At 38.5% G+C, this 19,905-nt stretch overlaps 2 protein-coding genes across 5 annotated transcripts; one reads left to right on the top strand and one right to left on the bottom strand.

Moving 5' to 3' along the window:
• Nucleotides 1-22: 22 nt before the first annotated feature.
• LOC139945084 (mitochondrial ribonuclease P catalytic subunit-like) lies at nt 23-8,516 on the top strand. 3 transcript variants are annotated; one of them, XM_071942360.1, is made up of 7 exons: nt 23-45; nt 1,720-2,833; nt 3,421-3,559; nt 4,784-4,933; nt 5,855-6,006; nt 6,305-6,494; nt 8,375-8,516. In XM_071942360.1, the coding sequence occupies exons 2-7, from the start codon at nt 1,740-1,742 to the stop codon at nt 8,501-8,503; spliced, it is 1,854 nt and encodes a 617-aa protein (XP_071798461.1). In that variant the 5' UTR covers nt 23-45; nt 1,720-1,739; the 3' UTR covers nt 8,504-8,516. The 3 variants fall into 3 exon arrangements, with proteins under 3 accessions (XP_071798461.1, XP_071798452.1, XP_071798445.1); XM_071942351.1 differs by lacking the exon at nt 23-45 and adding an exon at nt 51-103; XM_071942344.1 differs by lacking the exon at nt 23-45 and adding an exon at nt 53-121.
• Nucleotides 8,517-12,745: 4,229 nt separating this feature from the next.
• LOC139945103 (adenosine 3'-phospho 5'-phosphosulfate transporter 1-like) lies at nt 12,746-19,634 on the bottom strand. Of its 2 annotated transcripts, none has more exons than XM_071942372.1 (4): nt 19,603-19,634; nt 17,337-17,593; nt 14,900-15,006; nt 12,746-13,745 (listed from the first exon to the last, which is right to left on the bottom strand). In XM_071942372.1, exons 1-4 carry the CDS (start codon nt 19,608-19,610, stop codon nt 12,750-12,752), a joined length of 1,368 nt encoding a protein of 455 aa, XP_071798473.1. In that variant the 5' UTR covers nt 19,611-19,634; the 3' UTR covers nt 12,746-12,749. The 2 variants fall into 2 exon arrangements, with proteins under 2 accessions (XP_071798473.1, XP_071798482.1); XM_071942381.1 differs by having other exon boundaries at nt 17,346-17,593.
• Between the last annotated feature and the right edge of the window lie 271 nt (nt 19,635-19,905).

Below are 19,905 nucleotides of genomic sequence, written 5' to 3'. Positions count from 1 at the left end.
TATGTTTTCACACATCAACAAGAGCACACGTGTTGAAGCATAGAGGTAAATCCGCTGATGAAAGTCCATGGAAAGTGTACAAATTACGCATGTATCAAAAGTGGTGAATTGTTTTTATTTTGTATGTAAATAGTCGTGGCTTTGTACATTGTTGCCATGCCTAGAACTAGATACTCTCTCTCAAAATGTTGATAATTGTAAAAATCATATCAATTACAATTAATTAATTAGCCTACATTTTGTTAAAATGTAATTTGTCCATGATTGACAATGACAGATAAAATTAATTAAATTAGTAATTAACTAACTAAAACTGCTAAAATAGTATAGTAAGTGGATCACTAGATCCAGTAACTGGGGCGCTAGTTGCGATAAACGTAACCCTCTTCCCGACGGCCCCACAGCAGGCCTGAGGCAGGTTACGTTATCGCAACTACTGGGGCGCTAGATTCCTTTTTTTCAAAATTTTGACCTTATCGGTCGAGTCACATCTCTAGATCATGATCTAGATGTGACTCGACCGATAATGTCAAAATTTTGAATCAAGGAAACTATCTAGCGCCCCAGTCTAGTGGGTCGGAACACCTAGAACATGTAATATTTATAATAAGTCTAGTCAGTATTAAAGCGTAAGTACTGTGTGATCACAATCTCAATCTCAAGGGAAACTGACTGAGTACGTTTTATAGTTATGGGTTCTGAACAAAGAAAAATTGACAGGAGAAGGACTTGAACCATGGAGGAAGAACTTGAATTATCGTCGTAATGACCTCCAAATCAACAGTATTTTTTCGAGATTGAAAAGGGAAGGTATTGATCATAATAATATTGGTTAATTGTTTTCACTAAAAATTGTTAACAAGTTTATTGGATGATTTATTTAAATGTTTGTCACTTCATTTTGTCATGAACATGTAGCAAAATGGTGCTACAACTCAGTCAGCTGGATAAAATGATCGCATCGTCTGGGTTTTGGTTGTTTTTCTCAATTATTAGGTTAAAGCCATTGGACCCTTTCGGTACAGAAACAAACAAAAAAGTTCACAGATTAACAAATAACTTACAGGGTTTACAGAAGGTAATGGTGAAAGACTTCTCTTGAAATATTATTCCATGAAATGCTTTACTTTTTGAGAAAACAGTAAAACAATATCAATTCTCGATAGCGAGAATTACGGATTTATTTTAAACACAGGTCATGACACGGCGAAACGCGCGTATACAAGGGTGGGTTTTCCCGTTATTTTCTCGCGACTCTGATGACCGATTGAGCCTAAATTTTCACAGGTTTGTTATTTTATAAAGAAGTTGTGATACACGAAGTGTGGGCCTTGGACAATACTGTTTACCGAAAGTGTCCAATGGCATTAAACCATGTGCAACCTTCTCTTCGAGCTTCTGTACCTCCATAATTGATGGAACACCAAATCAGGAAACCGAGCCCTCCATCCATGCGAACCCAGCTCTGTGGAATTTATTATTTTAATAAAATGTTACAATTTGACATTATTTCAAACGGAAATATTTCCCTGCAGCATCGGAACTTCTGATAGTAATTTGATAATCAGTGAGCTTTCAGATTTTCAAGTCACAATACCAGTATTTCTCATAGCCAGTAGTTTGTCTCTAAGTAGTACATGTATGTGCACTAAATCAACGATTTTGTCCTGAGTGAGTTTGTGACAATCCATATGTTTTTTGTTTTTCTTTCTTCTCCAGGTACTATTAACAAATCGACAATGATTGGGCTCAGGGAATCAGCCCAAGGTCTTCTCAGAGGTAGCGCTCAAACTGCTAAGAGGTGCGAGACGAGGCAGGTTTCTGGGTTCTGTTCCAGACAGTTATGGACATTGCTTGAGTACCCAAGTTCTCCTTATGTTACCAAAAGTCAACCTGGCCACAATGTCACCACAAGTTTTCTGAAATGTTGCACAGGTGTGAGGTTTCCAGCTTCAAGGTTCCTTAGCTTTCACAACAGTTTGTACCTCAGTGGACATAATGCTTACGATGTGTCACAGATACAAAGGTTTTTAACTTCAAACATTTCATTCAAAGGTCTCCATCAAGAGGGTAGAGAAAACCTGAAGTTAAACGGCGATACAACAGAGAGTTGGTTTGAAAGCAGAGATGGTCTTAAAGAAGATGTTCATACATCATCTGATCGTGCACTTGAAGAAGACGAGTATTTGTCAGTTGAACAATGGAAAGCGCTTAAAGATGAGTGGATTAATAACACCCGCCAGCCAAAGGACTTGTTTGAAACACGCACCATGGGTAGGCTGTGTAAACATTTACTCCTACAGAAAGGACGGTCACTCTTGGAGTTTGTCCGACAAGAAGGTATTCCCCAGACCTACCCATTGATGGGCGCCTATCTGTATCTATGTGTCAGACAGGATGACCACAAGGAACTCTTTGATATCTATGACTGGTTTATAGCCAACAATCCAGTTCTAGAATCAGGAGTCTTAACTAATCTCATCACTGGGTTCTGCCAGACCAGTCGCTGGAGGGAGAGCCTTAAATTCCTAGAGGATACCAAGCAGTTTGGCAACCCATCAGCACGCAACTACCACTCGCTGATAACTGCTGCGTGTGATCACAGCGACTTAGACCTTGTTGAACACCTTCTTCAAGACATGGACAGTCATAATATAGTTCCATCTGAGAAGACTTGGGTCAAGCTCTTGGAAGTCTTCCACTGTGAAACAACAGACCTTGCAGTTTTTAATCGAAACGCCAAAATCATTGATAACCTTCTGTGGTATTTACGTGGAAAGAGGAGCTACCCTTCTGTGGTGGTGGGATCAGAGCTTCAGAAATGGTTTAATAGGTGAGATCCGTCAATTAACTTGAATAAGGCCAAGTAAAAAAAAAAGTTGTTTCATCTGCAGATTTTTTCGATTCAAAACCTCCTAAAAGTTAAGGAAATACAACAGCGAAAAAAAAAAAAAATTTAGGTAAAAAAAACACATTTTTGGTCCAGGAAAAAGTTGCAAACAAGACCAGCAGTCTAGTGAAAATATTCTTGAAACTCAAGCCCTTCATTCAAATTTTGTTTAAATACTTTTGAAAAAAATCCTGATTGTTCATTATGTTTCAAGTAATTAGATAATAGCATTCCACACTAAGGCTAAAAATAGAATCTACTAACATGTAAGTACCCGGACATGCCGGATGTCAGACAAAAGTGTCAAATTTCTCTGATGCACGCGTACGTCCAACTTCTATGATTACACGTGACTAACTACACTACTAGTGCAGTTTGGCGCATCAATGACGCGTTGATCGCGTTGGTGGTGTGGCATGTTTGTCTGATAGCCGGGTATTTTAAGCAAAATGATGTCATGAGTGCGGGGGTGCTATTGAAGACTGTGCTTATTTTATGGCTTCTTTATTTCTTCCCTTTTCTTTTTGCAGGAAAAATGGTGAGGAATGGAAAACATCAATAACTCGGATTAAGAAGAATGGGAAGTGTAGATCCTGCCACTCAGAAATAGAATCATTGGACATTAGTGAAGAAGATTTCCTAAAACTACGTCACCAGATTATTGAGAAGGTTTTTATTTCTTCTACCTCAACATAGCCCCCCCCCACCTCCCCTCCTTGCCAAATTGTGGCCTTTTACCATCTCTGATATTTATAGGCTTAAAGCCATTGGACACTTTCGGTAAACAGTGTTGTCCAAAGACCCACACTTCGTGTATCATAATTTATATATAAAAGAACAAACCTGTGAAAATTCAGGCTCAATCGGTCATCGGAATCGTGAGAAAATAACGGGAAAACCCACCCTTGTTTCCGCACGTTTCGCCGTGTCATGACATGTGTTTAAAATAAATCCGTAATTCTCGCTATCGAGAATTGATATTGTTTTAATGTTTTCTCAAAAAGTATAGCATTTCATGGAATAATATTTCAAGAGAAGTCTCACCGTTGCCTTCTGTAAACCCTGTAAATTATTTGTAAATCTGTGAACTTTTTTTTTTTTTTTTCTGTACCGAAAGTGTCCAATGGCTTTAAAACCAGTTTTGAAACCTACATTTGAAACCATCAGTTCTATTCAGAACCAATTCAACTCATTTAGAAAATTAGAGATTGTCATTACATGGTATTACTGCAAACCTTACATATCATATTTCTGCCATGCAAAGTTTCAAATCCTACAAACCATTTTTGTTTAGTTTCATGTGCAAGTTTACTGCTAAGCTCCTGCTTCACACATTTTTAAAGGTGTTTGCGCAGCTTTTGTTTGTGTGGCAGTTTTTTTTCCTTCTTTTTATGGTCAATATGCCATAAAGTATGTCCCACCAGGGCCCAATTTCATAGAGCTGCTAAGCACACAAATTTGCTTAGCATGAAATTTCTTCCTTGATAAAAACAGGCTTACCAACCAAATTTCCATGTGATTTACAGGTTAAGCAAACAAAAGCTGAATACCAGTAACAAGCACTATGCAACAAATGGACATTTGGCTGGTAATCCTGTTTTTCTCGAGGAAGAAATCTCATGCTTAAGCAAATTTTTGTGCTTAGCAACTCTATGAAATTGGGCCCTGGTTTCACCTGGGTGTTGGAGCGCGACACTACACTTACGCTTTGTTTAGATGTAGAACAAGGAGCCATTCCAACAGCTTTATTCTACATTATACTGCATTTCTTCAGAACTCCCCTGATGTACGTTTATATCTCTCCATCCTACAATCTTAACTGTTTTGAGATGAATATCAATTTCCTACCTTCCTCTCCCCTGGGTTATTTTCAATTTCATTTGTTTGCCTCAGGTTATAAAAGGTGGTGATGTCTACAAGAAGACAAGACCGGACGAGTTAAAAGCCTTCATGAAATTTGTCCAAGGGGGTGCCCCATATGATGTCATTGTGGATGGTCTAAATGTATCGCACATAAACAGAACCAAGTTTCCAAGCAAACTGGTAGGTGGAAGATATTTTACTTTTGACAAAATTAATGCCCTTACATGGGTCACCTTTTACTGCCACTTCCAAGGGCTGAGTTTGATAGAACGAGCTGCTTTTAAAAAGTGTTTCTGATCAGCAGAGCGTGGTTCGAGTCCTGGTCGTGGCACTTCTATCTTTGAACAAGATACTGTACCACAGTTGAGCCTTTTGCAAGTTAAACTTGAATAATGTCTAGTACAATGACTTGCTTAGCTACAATGTACCACCTCCATTTGAATTCTTCAGTCTATAGACAGAGACAGTTGCTATATGTCAAAATTGTTCAGAGCAAGCCTTTACATAGCAACCTCCAGATGAGCTAACCCTGGTACCATTGTGCTATACACATCAATTTAGAATTGTGTATGGGTGTTCACCGTCTCTTACGTGACTACAAAAAAGCTTGCGCCTTATTCCTTGGTGTCTTTACCAAAATAGTAATCTTTTGTACTTAAATTAAAGGCAGGGGACACTATTGGTAATTACTCAAAATAATTGTGAGCATAAAAACTTACTTGGTAACAAGCAATGGAGAGCTTTTGTAGTATAACACATCGTGAGAAACGGCTTCCTCTGAAGTAGCAAACTTTTTTAGAAATAGGTAATTTGTCACTCAAATAATAAAAGACTTTAGCTGAAGCCTTTTACTATGCATATATGAAAGAACACAACGTAATTCAACAAGGATGCTTTTTATTTCAATATTCTCTTGCAAATTCAAGACAAATGAGCCCAAATTTGCTGAGAATACTGGTCTTTGACAATTACCGAACGTGTCCATTGCATTTAACCATTCCCTAAACTTGTCCCCTTTGCCTATGGTAGCAATTAGACTGACCACACAAAGTGACAAACATGTCTTTCTTAATAGCTAGTGTAATGTGTTTGAATTTGCAGTTGCGACAGTTTGTTGTCTACCTGTCTCAAGAATGCCGTCTGAAGTGCCTGGTACTAGGCAGGCAGCACATGCTTCGTCCCAGTCAGATATGGAACCAACATCATATGGAGGTCATACAAGACGTCGCAGACTGCTTCTTCATAGAGAATGTGTAAGTTTCAAAAAGGCATAACATTTCTGGTATCATATTTGTTTGCAATTTTTTATTTTTTTGAATGGTGGGGTGTCTTGGTAAAGGACACAGTCGGGACTCGAACCCACACCCTGCTGAACAGAAATACCAGTCAGGTGCTCTTGTCCGCCTGGCCACGACATGCCACTTTAGTAGTCAAATATTAGGTGTTCATTCATCATTTTGTTCAATGTATTGTAGTAATCAAAGTTACAATCAGTAATCACAAATTTGGCCATAGCTTTTACAATCAGTGCGGTATTTTTCCTTTGAACAGATCTGAGGATGACCCTTTTATGTTGTATGCTACCCTGCTAAGTGGACCCAAGGCTTGCTATGTATCCAGGGACATGCTACGAGACCACAAGGCCTTACTAGACGCACAGACCCATGTCTCATTCATAAAGTGGCAACGAGGGCATCAGATGTATCCACTGGTCTTCACCGAGGGAAAGGCACTATTCAAAGTAAGTGATTATATTAAACTTGGGTGATAAGTGATTATATTAAACTTGGGTGATGTTGCTTTTTTTAGTCCACGATATATCATCAAAAATATATAGCGATATACCATTGTTTCGCGATTAATTTTTGATGTCATCAAAATTCAGCATCTCACTGAGCAAGTGTTGAAAAAAACAACCTTCAATTCCTTACAATCAATCGAGGTATTGGGTGTACTGTCTATCCGTGATGTGAAAACCTGGGCTTATTACATGTACTTATACACATGTGTAATGAGATCACCCAAGCTTCGATTATATTCAAAGATGTGATTTAGAACTGACCATTCAATTAGTATCACCAACTGTGGTTTTGAATGATAAACTATGCTGGTATCATATGGTGCATCTACACAGTATACACAGTCAACCCTCCCACTGTCCGACCCTTCAGTATTATCCACTGTGGGTCTGTAATACAGATATCATGTGGTGCATCTACACAGTCAACCCTCCCACTGTCTGACCATTAAGTATCATCCACTGTGGTTCAGAACAATACAAAAAAAACTATGCTAGCTTGTACAATATATATGTAGTGCATTCATATACACAGTCACACTCAACCCTCCTACTGTCAGGCATAAGAAACTTCCTCTTTTCAGCTGATTTTCCTCTTTTTTTCTTCACTTTCTGTGTAAAAAAAGTATGGGAATATTATCTTTTCCTCTTTTTTTCTTGCTCGGTTTTTCTTTTCCTCTTATTCATGGATAGTTACTAACATGCCTGTACTGTCTGTGCCATTCAGGATCATAGATGTGGTTTGGCATGGTAGATATACATGCTACATGTAGCTTGCAATATGACATGTGTTCAATGCATCTACATATATAGTACACTGTCAACCCACCTACTATCTGACCATTGTATATTATACAAATATTGAGTGGCTCACAGTGGAATATTATCGCAAGGTAAAATTTGGACTGTTCCATTTCACCGAGCGATAATATTCTATTCCTTTCATTCCACGAATTAAAGCCACTCAATATTTGTTTTATATAACAGACATATTATAGATCCTTGTCATGATGTATTTTAAAAGTATAACACTATGAAAAATCACACAGCGCCGCATAGCGGCAACAATGCACAAATCGGATCACAACCTTTTGCACAGGTGCTCCTTTTTTTTAGCAGCGGTGCGGCAATGCTGTACTGCTCAAAAACATTGTAAATGATCTGTATGTCAGTTATATAAAATCCACTAGTGTATTGATAGCTTAAACAGTACCAGCCTGCCTAGCGACATCATATGGTCTGGGCCAAATTTCATGGCTCTGCTTACTACCTAGACTTGATGACAAGTTGTTAGGCCCTGCCTATTTGTCTGCCTTTCATGCAACAGTCACAGTGCGATGTTACACATGCAACAGTCGTAGGTAGCGCGAGGCAGCTCTAATTGCGACTGACTCACACACACATACTGGGATCGAGGGTGTGTGTATCGTCCCCGCAGCTACACCGCGCTGTAACTACACACAGCGCTTAACAATTACCGTCTTGACTTCAAGACTCTGTGCTTCCGATCACCATTCTTTGCTTATAGGGCAAGTGCTGAATTTCTGCACTAGCTGTGTAAGTGAAGAATGCCTGGTAACATGGACTAGGCTTAGCACAAGCTGAAATTCCGTTAACCTGTCTAATACAACCAATGCATGGGGTCTTCCTTCCTCCATGCATGACCCAAGCGCAGCATTCTCTGCTGTTTCTTTGATTACGGTACGCAGAGACATGAAATTGGGTCACTGTGTATTAATTATAGAAAGTTTAGTTGCACTCTTCCAAATGATTCAAAATTCGTTTAGAATTGAATGTTTTTTATTGTTTTTTTGTCCCTGCAGCCCAGGATTGTTCATGATACAGTGATACAATACAGCAACTCCACATGGCATATACCCTGTGATGACGGCAGCCCACGCTACTCCTATCAAGTACCTCTAGATTGGCTCTGTGCAAAGCGAGTCAAATGAATTGCTATCAAATCCATCATAAAACATTTTAGGGGGTGCTTAATCTGTCACAGAGCTGGAGCATCGAGCGCAAAGTCTTTGAGCTCTTTGTTTTCACAGAACTCAGGAAAAGTACCAAGGGTAAAAAAAAAATAATAATTAATACTCTTTATCTCGATGCAAGTTTAACATCCATTTCATTTGTATGTTGTTTGTGCTAATACCGTGTGGGAAACAGGAGAGTTCAATCAAATACCCTGCATGATTGGTTGGTGATCCAACCACCTGGCTGTGTCAACAACAAAATATAAAAACAAGAATGGTGTGTTGACAAACGGAAATGACCCGCTGAGATTTTTTTCTCATTCTTTAGTTATTTCTTGGATAACTTTTCTTTTGTTTTAGCCACAATGACCTTAATATTAAATTAATCTTCTCTAAATTATTACACGCATGCACACACACATGGAAGGACAAGGCAAACACTATACATGTAAATGCCCCTTCTGTGCTGGCTTGGCCGGCGGGGCATAAAAACGCTTGATGCGACCCCAGTCAAAGATGGCGTCTATCAGAAACTATCCATACAGTCTTACTTTTGTAATTTTAATTAGATCATAAGTAAAGTGTTGTGAAAATAGCAGCTAAACAAGTTACAATATATGGCCTTTTCTAGTACACATTGATTAAAAATCATATGATGCAATCTCCATATTATGTCAGATTTTATGTTTTTGTCCGACTGTGTACAAATAGTGCCTACAGGAACTCCAGGCTCCCTTGACTCTTAAAAAGGGCACTGGACACCTTTTTAACTCACCAGTGATCACCTTAGGGGTTTTAACCATAGCACTTGGAACAGCATCACTTAAAGGAAAATAACAATATTTTTTCTAAACAGTTAATTCAATAATCACACATGGATTGAATGTAGAATGGAATGTGAATGATCTTAAAATAAACACTCGGTGTAAATAACACTGTTTTATCTTTGAATCGTTTCTTTTACTACTTTGAAATGGGTTTAGTCAAAAAAATTTAAGGCTTGACAAAAATGTACTTTGTTTAACTAAAAGAATTTAATAAGAAATGCACTTAAGTAGTGAGATACAAGTCAGTTTAACAAAATAAACTAAAACCATTTTGTACAAATATTTCCTACATTAAAAAAAAATGATAAGAAAAAGGAAGTACAATTGCTGCGCATTATAACAAAACTACAAGACGGTTATTTGCTCCACGAGGCCCCTACAAATACATGTACACACTTTTGATTATCCTTGGTGAATACTTATAAGTATTCACTAAGGATACAAATTTATTTGATTGTCATAATATGCCTGAATGTTATTAAAAGATAATTTGTCATGTCCTCTCCTCAATTCCTCAAAGCCACAGTGATAGTTAACTTTAAAAGGAGGGTAATATTCAAAAAAATAGTTAAAAACTTACTTGGTAAAGAGCACTGGAGATAACTTATTGAGCTTTAACTTTCAAAGGTGTTATTTCATGTACATGTTGGGTCACAACTGAGTAACTTACCAATAGTGTCCAGTGCCAATATTAAAGAAAACAATACATAATACTTAAATAAAATTATCAAATTCTGACTCTAATTTGGATGGGACCATATTCCCTACCCAATCCATGGTATAAAGAAGCTGCATACTAAAAGATAAATAGATTTGTTTACATGTGTGTTCCATGTATGGCGTATTAGACTACATAACGTCTTATAAGTTATAATGTAGCTTTGGCTGTATTGGTCAAACAGATTCACTGTCAAGCAAGTTTGACCTTTAAACTAAAAGAAATGACAAAACAACATCATGACTGAATTACACAGCTCGGATATATCTTTAAAGGGGGCTTTAAAAGTACATACCTGCCAACATAGCAAAGTCAGAAATAAGGACATTAGCCTCTGTGTCTAGGCACCTACACCCACAGTCTGTGAGTAAGTGCACAAAGACACAAATGGGCACCTAACAAAATATTTTAATGGCTTTAGGCATTTGTAACATCAAGAAAATTAAGATCATGGCCATAAGTTTTTATGATTTGGACAGGGTGTTGCCAAATTCACATCAAATTTTTAGTTACATTTAATTACAAGATTTTCAGAATTAGTGCCTGCCCTATTTCTTACATTGGAACTCTCAAAATAAGGGAAGGTCCGTAAAAAATAGGGACAGTTAGAAGGTTTTTAGGTGGTATTCAATGGGGTTATTAATTGCACTTGCCCAGGCAAGTCTCATGCATATCCACACACTGGGGTACCTTTGGGTCCCATGTATATTGCATTAATATGGGAAGAACACAAAATCACACACCTAAACAGGTTTCCCTATTTGAATACACATAAAACTTTATTTTGTCTATGTTTTTTGGGGGTATTTCTTCTTGTTCTACTCTGCAACTCCTTTCATATACTGTAGACATAAATGGATAACTCAAGTACCTAAACCAAATATTTCAATCCTAAATCAGGTTTTTCGTGCACTGAAATATCACTTTCTAAAAAATATAGCTTTTCTTAAATACTTATAAACCAATACGTCTATGAAACTACAAACAAATTTGAATAGATATCAAGTATAAACTATACATACTAAAGAAAGAACTACACATGATACTTGATGTAAGAAAATAAAATTTGTTTCTGTAAAATTGTAAAAAAAAAAAAAAAAAATGTGCATGATGTACATTTGAGCATGCTTACCCATTATTACCAAGGTATTAATAAAAGGGATCCAAGTTGTGGATAAGGTAAGGATGGTCTTGTTTCACATTTGTAAAAGAGAAGTCCTTGATATTCCATTGTTACAAAATATTTGTAAAAGTATAGCTATTAACAAACTAATTACCAACCAAAATTACCGGGGTGAGGGAGGGGGCTTCATTTTGACCTGAGCAGAATTTTTGTTTAAAGCTAAAAGACAACTCAACCTACATGTATACATAATTGTTATTACATTCTTCTCATGAAACCAAGAATCTCAGAAAGTACCCTGTGATGTAATCCTTGGACCTGACAATACTACACAACTATGTGTGTGCCTTTTTCGTATTTGACAGCTAGCCTTTGAGAAAGACTGTGCTTGGGCCTTGACCACTTTAAATTGCAGACTGCTAAATATATGTCAGCAATTTGACTAATGCTCTGTTCCGATAAACATCAGACATTCATAAATACCTAAGACAGTTTATCCATTATGATTGGTCGAGAGGGCATCATGTGGGGGTGTTTGAATGGATGATATAACACAAAAGTGTTGAAACATGGGCGTGACACGCAAGCTTGCACCTGTGCTTATGAGACAGTCTCTTCATTCCTATTGGTTGAGAGCAACGGCTGTAACACAAGTGTGCCACATCACACGTAACGTGCGGCGCGCACAGCTATCTCCTTATAAGGAGTCGTTTACCCGAGGTAAATATCCAAACAAAACCCTACAACCCCAGTTTATGATACAATAATTCTAGAAAAAAAAAGAAAAAAAAACCATGGAACCCTTTCTTGTTTTTAAAATTTCATCTTGTAACGAAACGCAATGAATGAAAGAGTTAAGGGTGCAACTTTGGGGGGGGGGGCAAACAACTGTAACCAAACATTTAAACCAAAATAACTCTAAAATATACTTCTGAAATAATAGAAAAGAAAGAAATTTCTGTACAATAATATAAAATTGTACTTTGAAAAGGCAGTGTTTCATGGTTGCCCATTTCACTTAGTTTGGCCAAAATGTCTGTGCTAAAGAGCAATGAGAAGTGTCCTGTCCAGGTAAAAGTATTTGGCCCAGTGACTCCCTAATGCCATCATGCTATAATGTAATGATTAAGTACACAGAACAAGATAGATCTGTGCACAATTTTGCTACCACACAACAACTCTTAATAGTCAACTTCAAAGAGCAAGTTTGGGTGGCGACTACACTTGACTATACCCATACAGCACATCAGGGAGATTGACTTTATCGAACCAAGCACTGGAGCATGGTAGACTTTGTTCAATTTGAGAGCTACATGTATGTCACAGCTCTGGTCAGGTCTAGTCGATCACTTGAACTTGCTTTGAAGGGAAAATGCACCAAGAGTAGGCAGGTTTTACGAGCTGAAAACAAAACTCAGCTGCTTTACATTTCATATAGTTACTCACATATTTGATGAAGAAATATACTCAACAAAAGCATCTCAAGGTATAATCTTCCTTTGAACATTACAATTCATACAGAATTGAAGGTTATATTTGGAATATACTGTTTGATCAGACCTTATTACCACTGCTAAGCTCTGAAGCCAGTCTAGCCTCTCTTGCCTTCTGTGCTTTCTTACGCTGCTGGGCATAAACTCTAAGAAATAGCGCGGAAAACACCACCAGCACACCAAAGACCCCGGCGATGCTAATAGGGTGTCCATAGACGAGACAAGAGAGGAAGATTGCTAGACCACTACGGGTAGTCATGATGATGACAAAAACCACGGCACCAAACTGTGAGATGGTGTAGAAGATAAAGAGCTGACCAGTAGCTGAGCACACCGACAGCAGCAGGACGTGATACATAAACGTTGAATACTTGAACATGAAGTCCAGGCCAATGGCAAAGCCGCCTTGCCCGATAAGAGACCAACTGGTCAATATACAGCTGAATAGATTCACACCAAACATCATCTGCATACTAGATACACTGTACTGCTTGTACAGTTCCGCCTGCCAGTTGGAGGTGAAGCTATCAAACACCATATATCCGATCAGAATTATGACCCCAGAGAAGGTAGTCACTGTTGTGGAGCCCGAGCCCTCCTTCTGGGACAATAAAAACATGGCTACGCCAATTGAAATCATACCCGCCGTTACATACTCGTAGTATTCGTAGGTTTTCCCCGATACGACTTTCCCCATCAGCATGACAGGGATGATCTTGGATGCTTTGGCGAGTACTTGCGTTGGGAAACTCACAAACTTGAGAGCTTCGTACTGACACCAACTACTCATGATATTGGAAAGGGATGAGTAGGAGTATTTGTACATGGGTGCTGAGTGTCTGGGTTGTTTGGTGAGTAGTATAACAACACCAGCTGCCGTGAAGGCCAGAATTCGATTCATGAAGACCAGGAACTGGGAGTTGTTGAATTTCTCCCCTGGATTAGTTTCATCCTTGCCATATTCGTGCTTCATGATGCGCTCTTGGAGGACACCCCATGTGAGATATGAACCCTGGAGGCCGATGACACAGAAAATAAGCATCATGGCTTTGTTACCCTGTACAAAGAGGTTGAGACAAAAAAAAACAGTTTAAACAGTCATTAAGTTTTCCCAAATTACAACAAAATAACTCTAGTATAGGCTGCCAGGTAAAACAATGGATTTACAGGTTTACGGTTGTACTCTAAGCCAATTATAGTTTCTTTTGGTGCCAGTGAGGGCACTGTTTGAACTTGTTGGTTGTATTGCGGTTTATGTTTAGCTAGTCAAGGGAATATCAATTAACTTTTACTCTTTCAAGGAAAACAATGATTTACCTAAGTTCTTTCAAATAGATAAGTTGTGTTCCATAGATGATGGAAATAAAGAATATATATATTTTTTTCTTCACACCGATGTGTATACAAGAAGTACTTTCCTGAGTTATGTGAAACAAAATCCACAGGCAAATCACTCGGGTGGGAGTCGAACCCAAGACCTTACCACTAGGCTGCAAGCTAGCTAGTGCTATATAAGCAGCTATTAAATCAGTGTGGTACCTTCTGCTGACATGATTCAAACTGCCTCTTGCCACCACGATAGCTTGGTGATTTAGTGGCAAGACTTCTAGGTTTGCAATGGTCTTGGGCTTGAGGCCCACTCAAGTGATTTGCCTGTGGATTTTTTTTCACAGAGCTCAGGAAAGTACAGAGTATACAGTGCTTAATACACATCGGTTTAAGGGTAAAAGCAAACTAATGTGTATTGCGTTGTCATTGAAAGCCTTTAAAGCCATTATACACTTTCGGAACAGAACAAAAAAAATAGAAGTTCACAGATTTACAAATAACTTACAGGGTTTACAGAAGGTAATGGTGAAAGACTTCTCTTGAAATATTATTCCATGAAATGCTGTACTTTTCGAGAAAACATTAAAACAATTATCAATTCTCAACAACGAGAATGATGGATTATAGTAAACACACGTCATGACACGGCGAAACGTGCGGAAACAAAGGTGGGTTTTCCCGTTATTTTCTCCTGACTCCGATGACCGATTGAGCCTAAATTTTCACAGGTTCCTTATTTTATGTGATACACGAAGTGTTGGCCTTTGGACAATACTGTTTACCGAAAGTGTCCAATGGCTTTAAGAAAGACTCTGCTAAGGTTGAAAATATTTTTTTAATTCTTCTCCAAAACCCAAACTCTCATTACTAAAACACTCTAACCTTTGGTGCCTCTGGTGATGTTGTTTTTATCCCTCCATCCTCTACGCTTGATTTCTCCTCATCGCCAGCAACACACATTCGGATTGATTTAAACATGCACCCATGACCTGAGGGAAAACATGTCAAATGACAATTTAAAGGTGTGGTCAGGAATCAATCCTTATAAACAGGCACAGTAATATACTTGGTTTGCGGTAACACAACGTTTGTCTATTTGCCAGGTCTCCTGATGATGACTAGAAAAAGCTATGTAGTAGAAATATTGAGACCAATTAAGAACTCACTCTGTGGTAGTACTTAAGAAGTAGTCCTGGCCAATTTTCTACCTTCCACCAAGGTAGTAGTTAACAGAAAAGTTCTTTTCAGAACTGAGAAGTCTCCTAAAAATCAGAAAAACTACTCCGCGATAGTAGAATATATACAAAGCAAGAACATCTACATGTACCTGGCAAGTAGACACACTGTATGGTGTTACCGCAAACAAAATATTGATACCTCACCATGCAATGCCTCAAATCCCATACATGCAGAGTAATGACAAAGAATAACTTAAATACTTTTCAAAACAAGTTGTCATCATTTAAACTACAATATGCACAGGATGAGCCAGAACCAACAGGTTTTTCTATGGCTCTCAGCTCTCCTGAATCCTCCAAAATTCTCCCATCTGTAGCCAGTGTCATCCTGTTTGCACAAAGAGTGATGTTGTGCATTACATTCCGGGGCATTTTCTGGCAGGCAAGACACTTGTCATATGACTTATTTTACTCTTTCTATCCCAATAGTCACATAAAAATAAATTGTAAATAAATTACAACTTTTGAAGTTTTGAGGTGGATCTCCTTTCTTCATATCATAAGTAAATATAAATTTGACAGTGGAATTTCCATTAAAGTTAAATGTAAAAGTTTATATTTCTGTAGGAAGGCCCTTGGTCTTTATTGTTTAGAATGTCACAGCAATCATGTCAAGGTGGCTTGTGAGAGTGGGTTAAACATGTTAAAGGCAAAACATGATGCAAGATAATTAGTATTGATAGCAAAAGTGTTAGCAAACAAATACAATGTACTGTACACGCATGATTTAAACATCTAACCCTTTGACATATTTAACTATTAACATTTTTAAAGACATTTGCATGAAAAGAAACGGTGAATGAAATGTTTGTGTTATATCTCTGAGTGAATGGACAATGTATGTAGTTGTCAAAGACCAGTATCGTTATTTTGTGACCCACCATGTTGCAACAACAAAAAGGGGTTTTAAGGGACGTTTTACTCCATTACACTGACTGTTATTCTAGTGACCATATGTCATTTGAGTTTATATGTTAATTCGTAAAAAATAATAGAGAAAGCTTCAACAAATGGAATCTACAATGATGGCCCAAGCATCTGCTGCTGCATAAAACAAATAACTCAAACAATTGCCTCCGTTATTCCCTGTTATGGTGATGTTTACAAAGGGTAGAGAAAGAGGATTCATAATGCCATGCTGTTTGCTTTTCATGTATGCAGAGAGAATGATTCTCAGCAACTTTTAATATTTATGATACAAAAAAGATTGTGTTAGCAGCTGGCAAAACCCTTCTCATAAGTGTGTACTGGAATCTTTTAAGTGTATTGATAGTGTTTATAACAACACACTCACTGCATGGACTATGGCTTACGAAGTGTCAAGACCAGGGCCCAATTTCATAGAGCTGCTAAGCACAACAATTTGATTAGAATGAAATTTCTTCCTTGATAAAACCAGGATTACCAATCAAATTTTCATTTGTTGCATATTGCTTGATACTGGTATTCAGACATGTCAGATGTTGTTTGCTTATCCTGAAAATCACATGGAAATGTCAAGGAAGAAATTGCATGCTTTAGAAGCAAACATTTTTGTTTTGCTCTATGAAATTTGGCCAAGGTCTCAAACCCAAACTCTGCTGAAAAGAAACACCAGAGCTCGAGTTCAGTTCTCTTAAAGGCAGTGGACACAATTGGTAATTACTCAAATAATTATCAGCATAAAACCTCACTTGGTAATGATCAAGCATCTAAAAGCACACAACTTCGTGTGACAGGGGTGTTTTTTTCTTTCATAGTTATCTCGCAACTCCGACGACCAATTGAGCTCAAATTTTCACAGGATTGTTATTTTATGCATTTAAGTTGAGACACACCAAGTGAGACGACTGGTCTTTGACAATTACCAATAGTGTCCAGTGTCTTTAACCACTAGGTCATGGCTTTACCACACATTTTTCTGTGAGAAAATTATCTTGACATATCCACCAACCAACTCACCTCTTGAAACAGAGCAAAGAAAATGTCAGTGCATGCTGGTGAGTTACAGCATCAGTAAGTTATGTTAGTGCAATGAAGTAGCAGTGTCAGATCAGGCAGGATGATCAGGCCAAAAAAAAGGGGGAATTATTTTTTCCTACCATTCTCACCTCCCCTTTCAAGGTAGCCAGAGCGTTTGATGTACCTAATGAGCAGCCAGGCAGGGAGGCATACCGACCCATACCCTAGGATGTTCAGCCCCAGACGAACAATCCAGAAATCTGTCCAGCTTTCTGTTGGGACCTTAGCGACGATGTCAGCAGCAGGGTCTGCTGCTTGAGTGAAGTGACTCTGATAAGATGTTGTGACGATGACCAGTAGAACGATTATACTCTTTGTGTGGGCTGCCATTGTGGATCTGTACTCAAATTAATCAGGCTGTTAATTTTAACTCAAAATTGTTTTGAATAATCATGGAGCTATAAAAAGCTCCATATGCCATAAAATGAAACCACTCTGGAATTCTTAAAATACTCCACCATCACAAGGACTGGGCTTTATTACTCTTCAGAAAACAGACTGTGCTGGTCTCCCACGTTTCCAAATGAGAAAACAACTCATATTGTGCTTACTGTGCAAGCACCAAATTTATGTGCTAGCTGAGTAACTGTGTAAGCAAAGCAATGCCTCAATTAAGTAAAGTAACGACGAAGAGTTCGCGCAAGCAAAAATGCCTGCTATTCCCATGAAATACGCTATAACCCATACAGCATGGAATTCCCTGCTTAGCGCTGATTCTTTGCTTTCAGTAAGCATGCAGAGCCATGGAATTTGGCCCTGACCAGTAGTTTAGTGCTGGCTATGGCATGCTTTCCCTTAGCCCCATAAATAATGCCAAATATGCTGGACTCCCTCCGCTTCTTAGCCTACACCTATCTCTCTCTGTCTCGCACCACTTTAATGATGCCAATATTTTTCTTCAGTTTTGGTCGCTTAGGCCTATTGTAGTGCATTAAAAAAAGCACATTCACTCAAAAATGTGCGAGTGTAATTTTATGAAAACTTTCGGAGCTAGCTACACTGGATGAACATCCTCTCTGACATGATGTTTACCGATGCCGGTGATCATGAGGCAGCATGGGAGTCAGACATCTCGTTTGTCAGACAACTCGTCTGTTGGACAACTCGGACAGTCTGACAAATCATACTACAAGTTTGACGGTCAGACTCAACTCAACTGGTACACATGTATGGTTTCCGACCGTGAGACTTTCGATTTCAGACTGAGCATGTCGCGAGTGACATCAGCAATGTATGTTTATCTAGTCTAGGTGCAGGACCTTGTTATTCACTGGTCAACACTCAAGTTTTACGACTTCCAGAAACGCCCTCTGTGAGTCTATCCGTGGAATAATAATAGCTAGTCTTTTTTTCGCTACACATCAACACTGTTTTACTCCGCGCTGCTTGTTGGTGATTTACGGTCCACGGTAGTGGCGCTGTGAGTGTGAGCATAGAATACCGCACAGACTAAAAGACTACGTCTCGCTTGATGGACAAATCAACAAACATCATTTATGGCGCAGCCAATCTTGTTAGTGCAAAATATTTCATTCAATTACACCATTACACCAAAACAAGCAAGCACATTTTTGCGTTAGTTAATGTGCTGTTTCCAATGCGCTACGGTGAGTGACCCCTGACCACAAGACTGGGATTGGGAACCAATACCAGCTTAAAAATTTGTGTTTGTGTTCGAAAAATCATGATTTCATCTCCTTGGAAAACAGGTGTTACAACAGTTGTTGGGCCAGGAAGCAAAGGAGCAACCAAAAAAGGGAGTCCAACGTATTTGGCACTATTTATGAGGCTACTTTCCCTTTTATTAAATTCACACGTAGAACAGACACTTTCAAAGTTTCATTTAATTTCCATGCTGTTTAATTTCACTCATCCTGATTGATTGATGATGTTTTTAATTAGAGAATAACAGTGTTCGTACCCGGTCTTCACTGGGTCTTCACTGCGTGGTAATGACCGGGTTGGTGGCTAACGCTGTTAACGGATCGAGCGAGCCGGAGGCGAGGTCCGTTAACAGCGCCAGCCACCAACCAAGGTCATTACCTCGCAGTGAAGACCGGTTACGAACAGTGTTATTCCCATTAATAAATACATTTTTTAGCAAATTAAACGGCTACAATTGTCCAAATTAATTATTTTTTAATAATCAGTCAACTCAGTCGTGTGATAAGTCATGCAAAAAGTCTTCAATTATTCAAGACCTCCTGACACATACGGTTATATTTTTTTCCACATTTGTAAATAGCTAATATACAGCAGAAGTTAAAAAACATTGAGAATGCAGAGAGTAAAATATCTACTTTGTGACAAAACTGGCGCTTGAACTTTGAAGACGTGTCAACTTACCCTGGCATCACAACATCCGCTATTAAACTTTGTGCGTGTATGTGTACGTCGTGTGTGTGTCGCGGTGGTGGCCAGCGCAGCATTTTGATGCGTGTGCGCCCTGCGTATTAGATGCGGACTCGTGCGGAGTCGATGGAGTTATCTACGGTGGCCCTTACTGAACATCACAACAAATCCAGTTCATTCGCAGTCACACAAGAAAAATCAAATAGCCAACGAATGAATTTGAGACGTCAAAAAGGGAAGATTCGACCCATGTTGCATTGGTCCTTGGTGGGTTTTAATACTAGTAGATTTGTTTAC

This window comes from Asterias amurensis, chromosome 1 (genome assembly GCF_032118995.1).
Source record: "Asterias amurensis chromosome 1, ASM3211899v1".
Taxonomy (NCBI): domain Eukaryota; kingdom Metazoa; phylum Echinodermata; class Asteroidea; order Forcipulatida; family Asteriidae; genus Asterias; species Asterias amurensis.
Note: the sequence above shows the minus strand (reverse complement) of the source record. Positions and strands in the feature narration are given on the sequence as shown.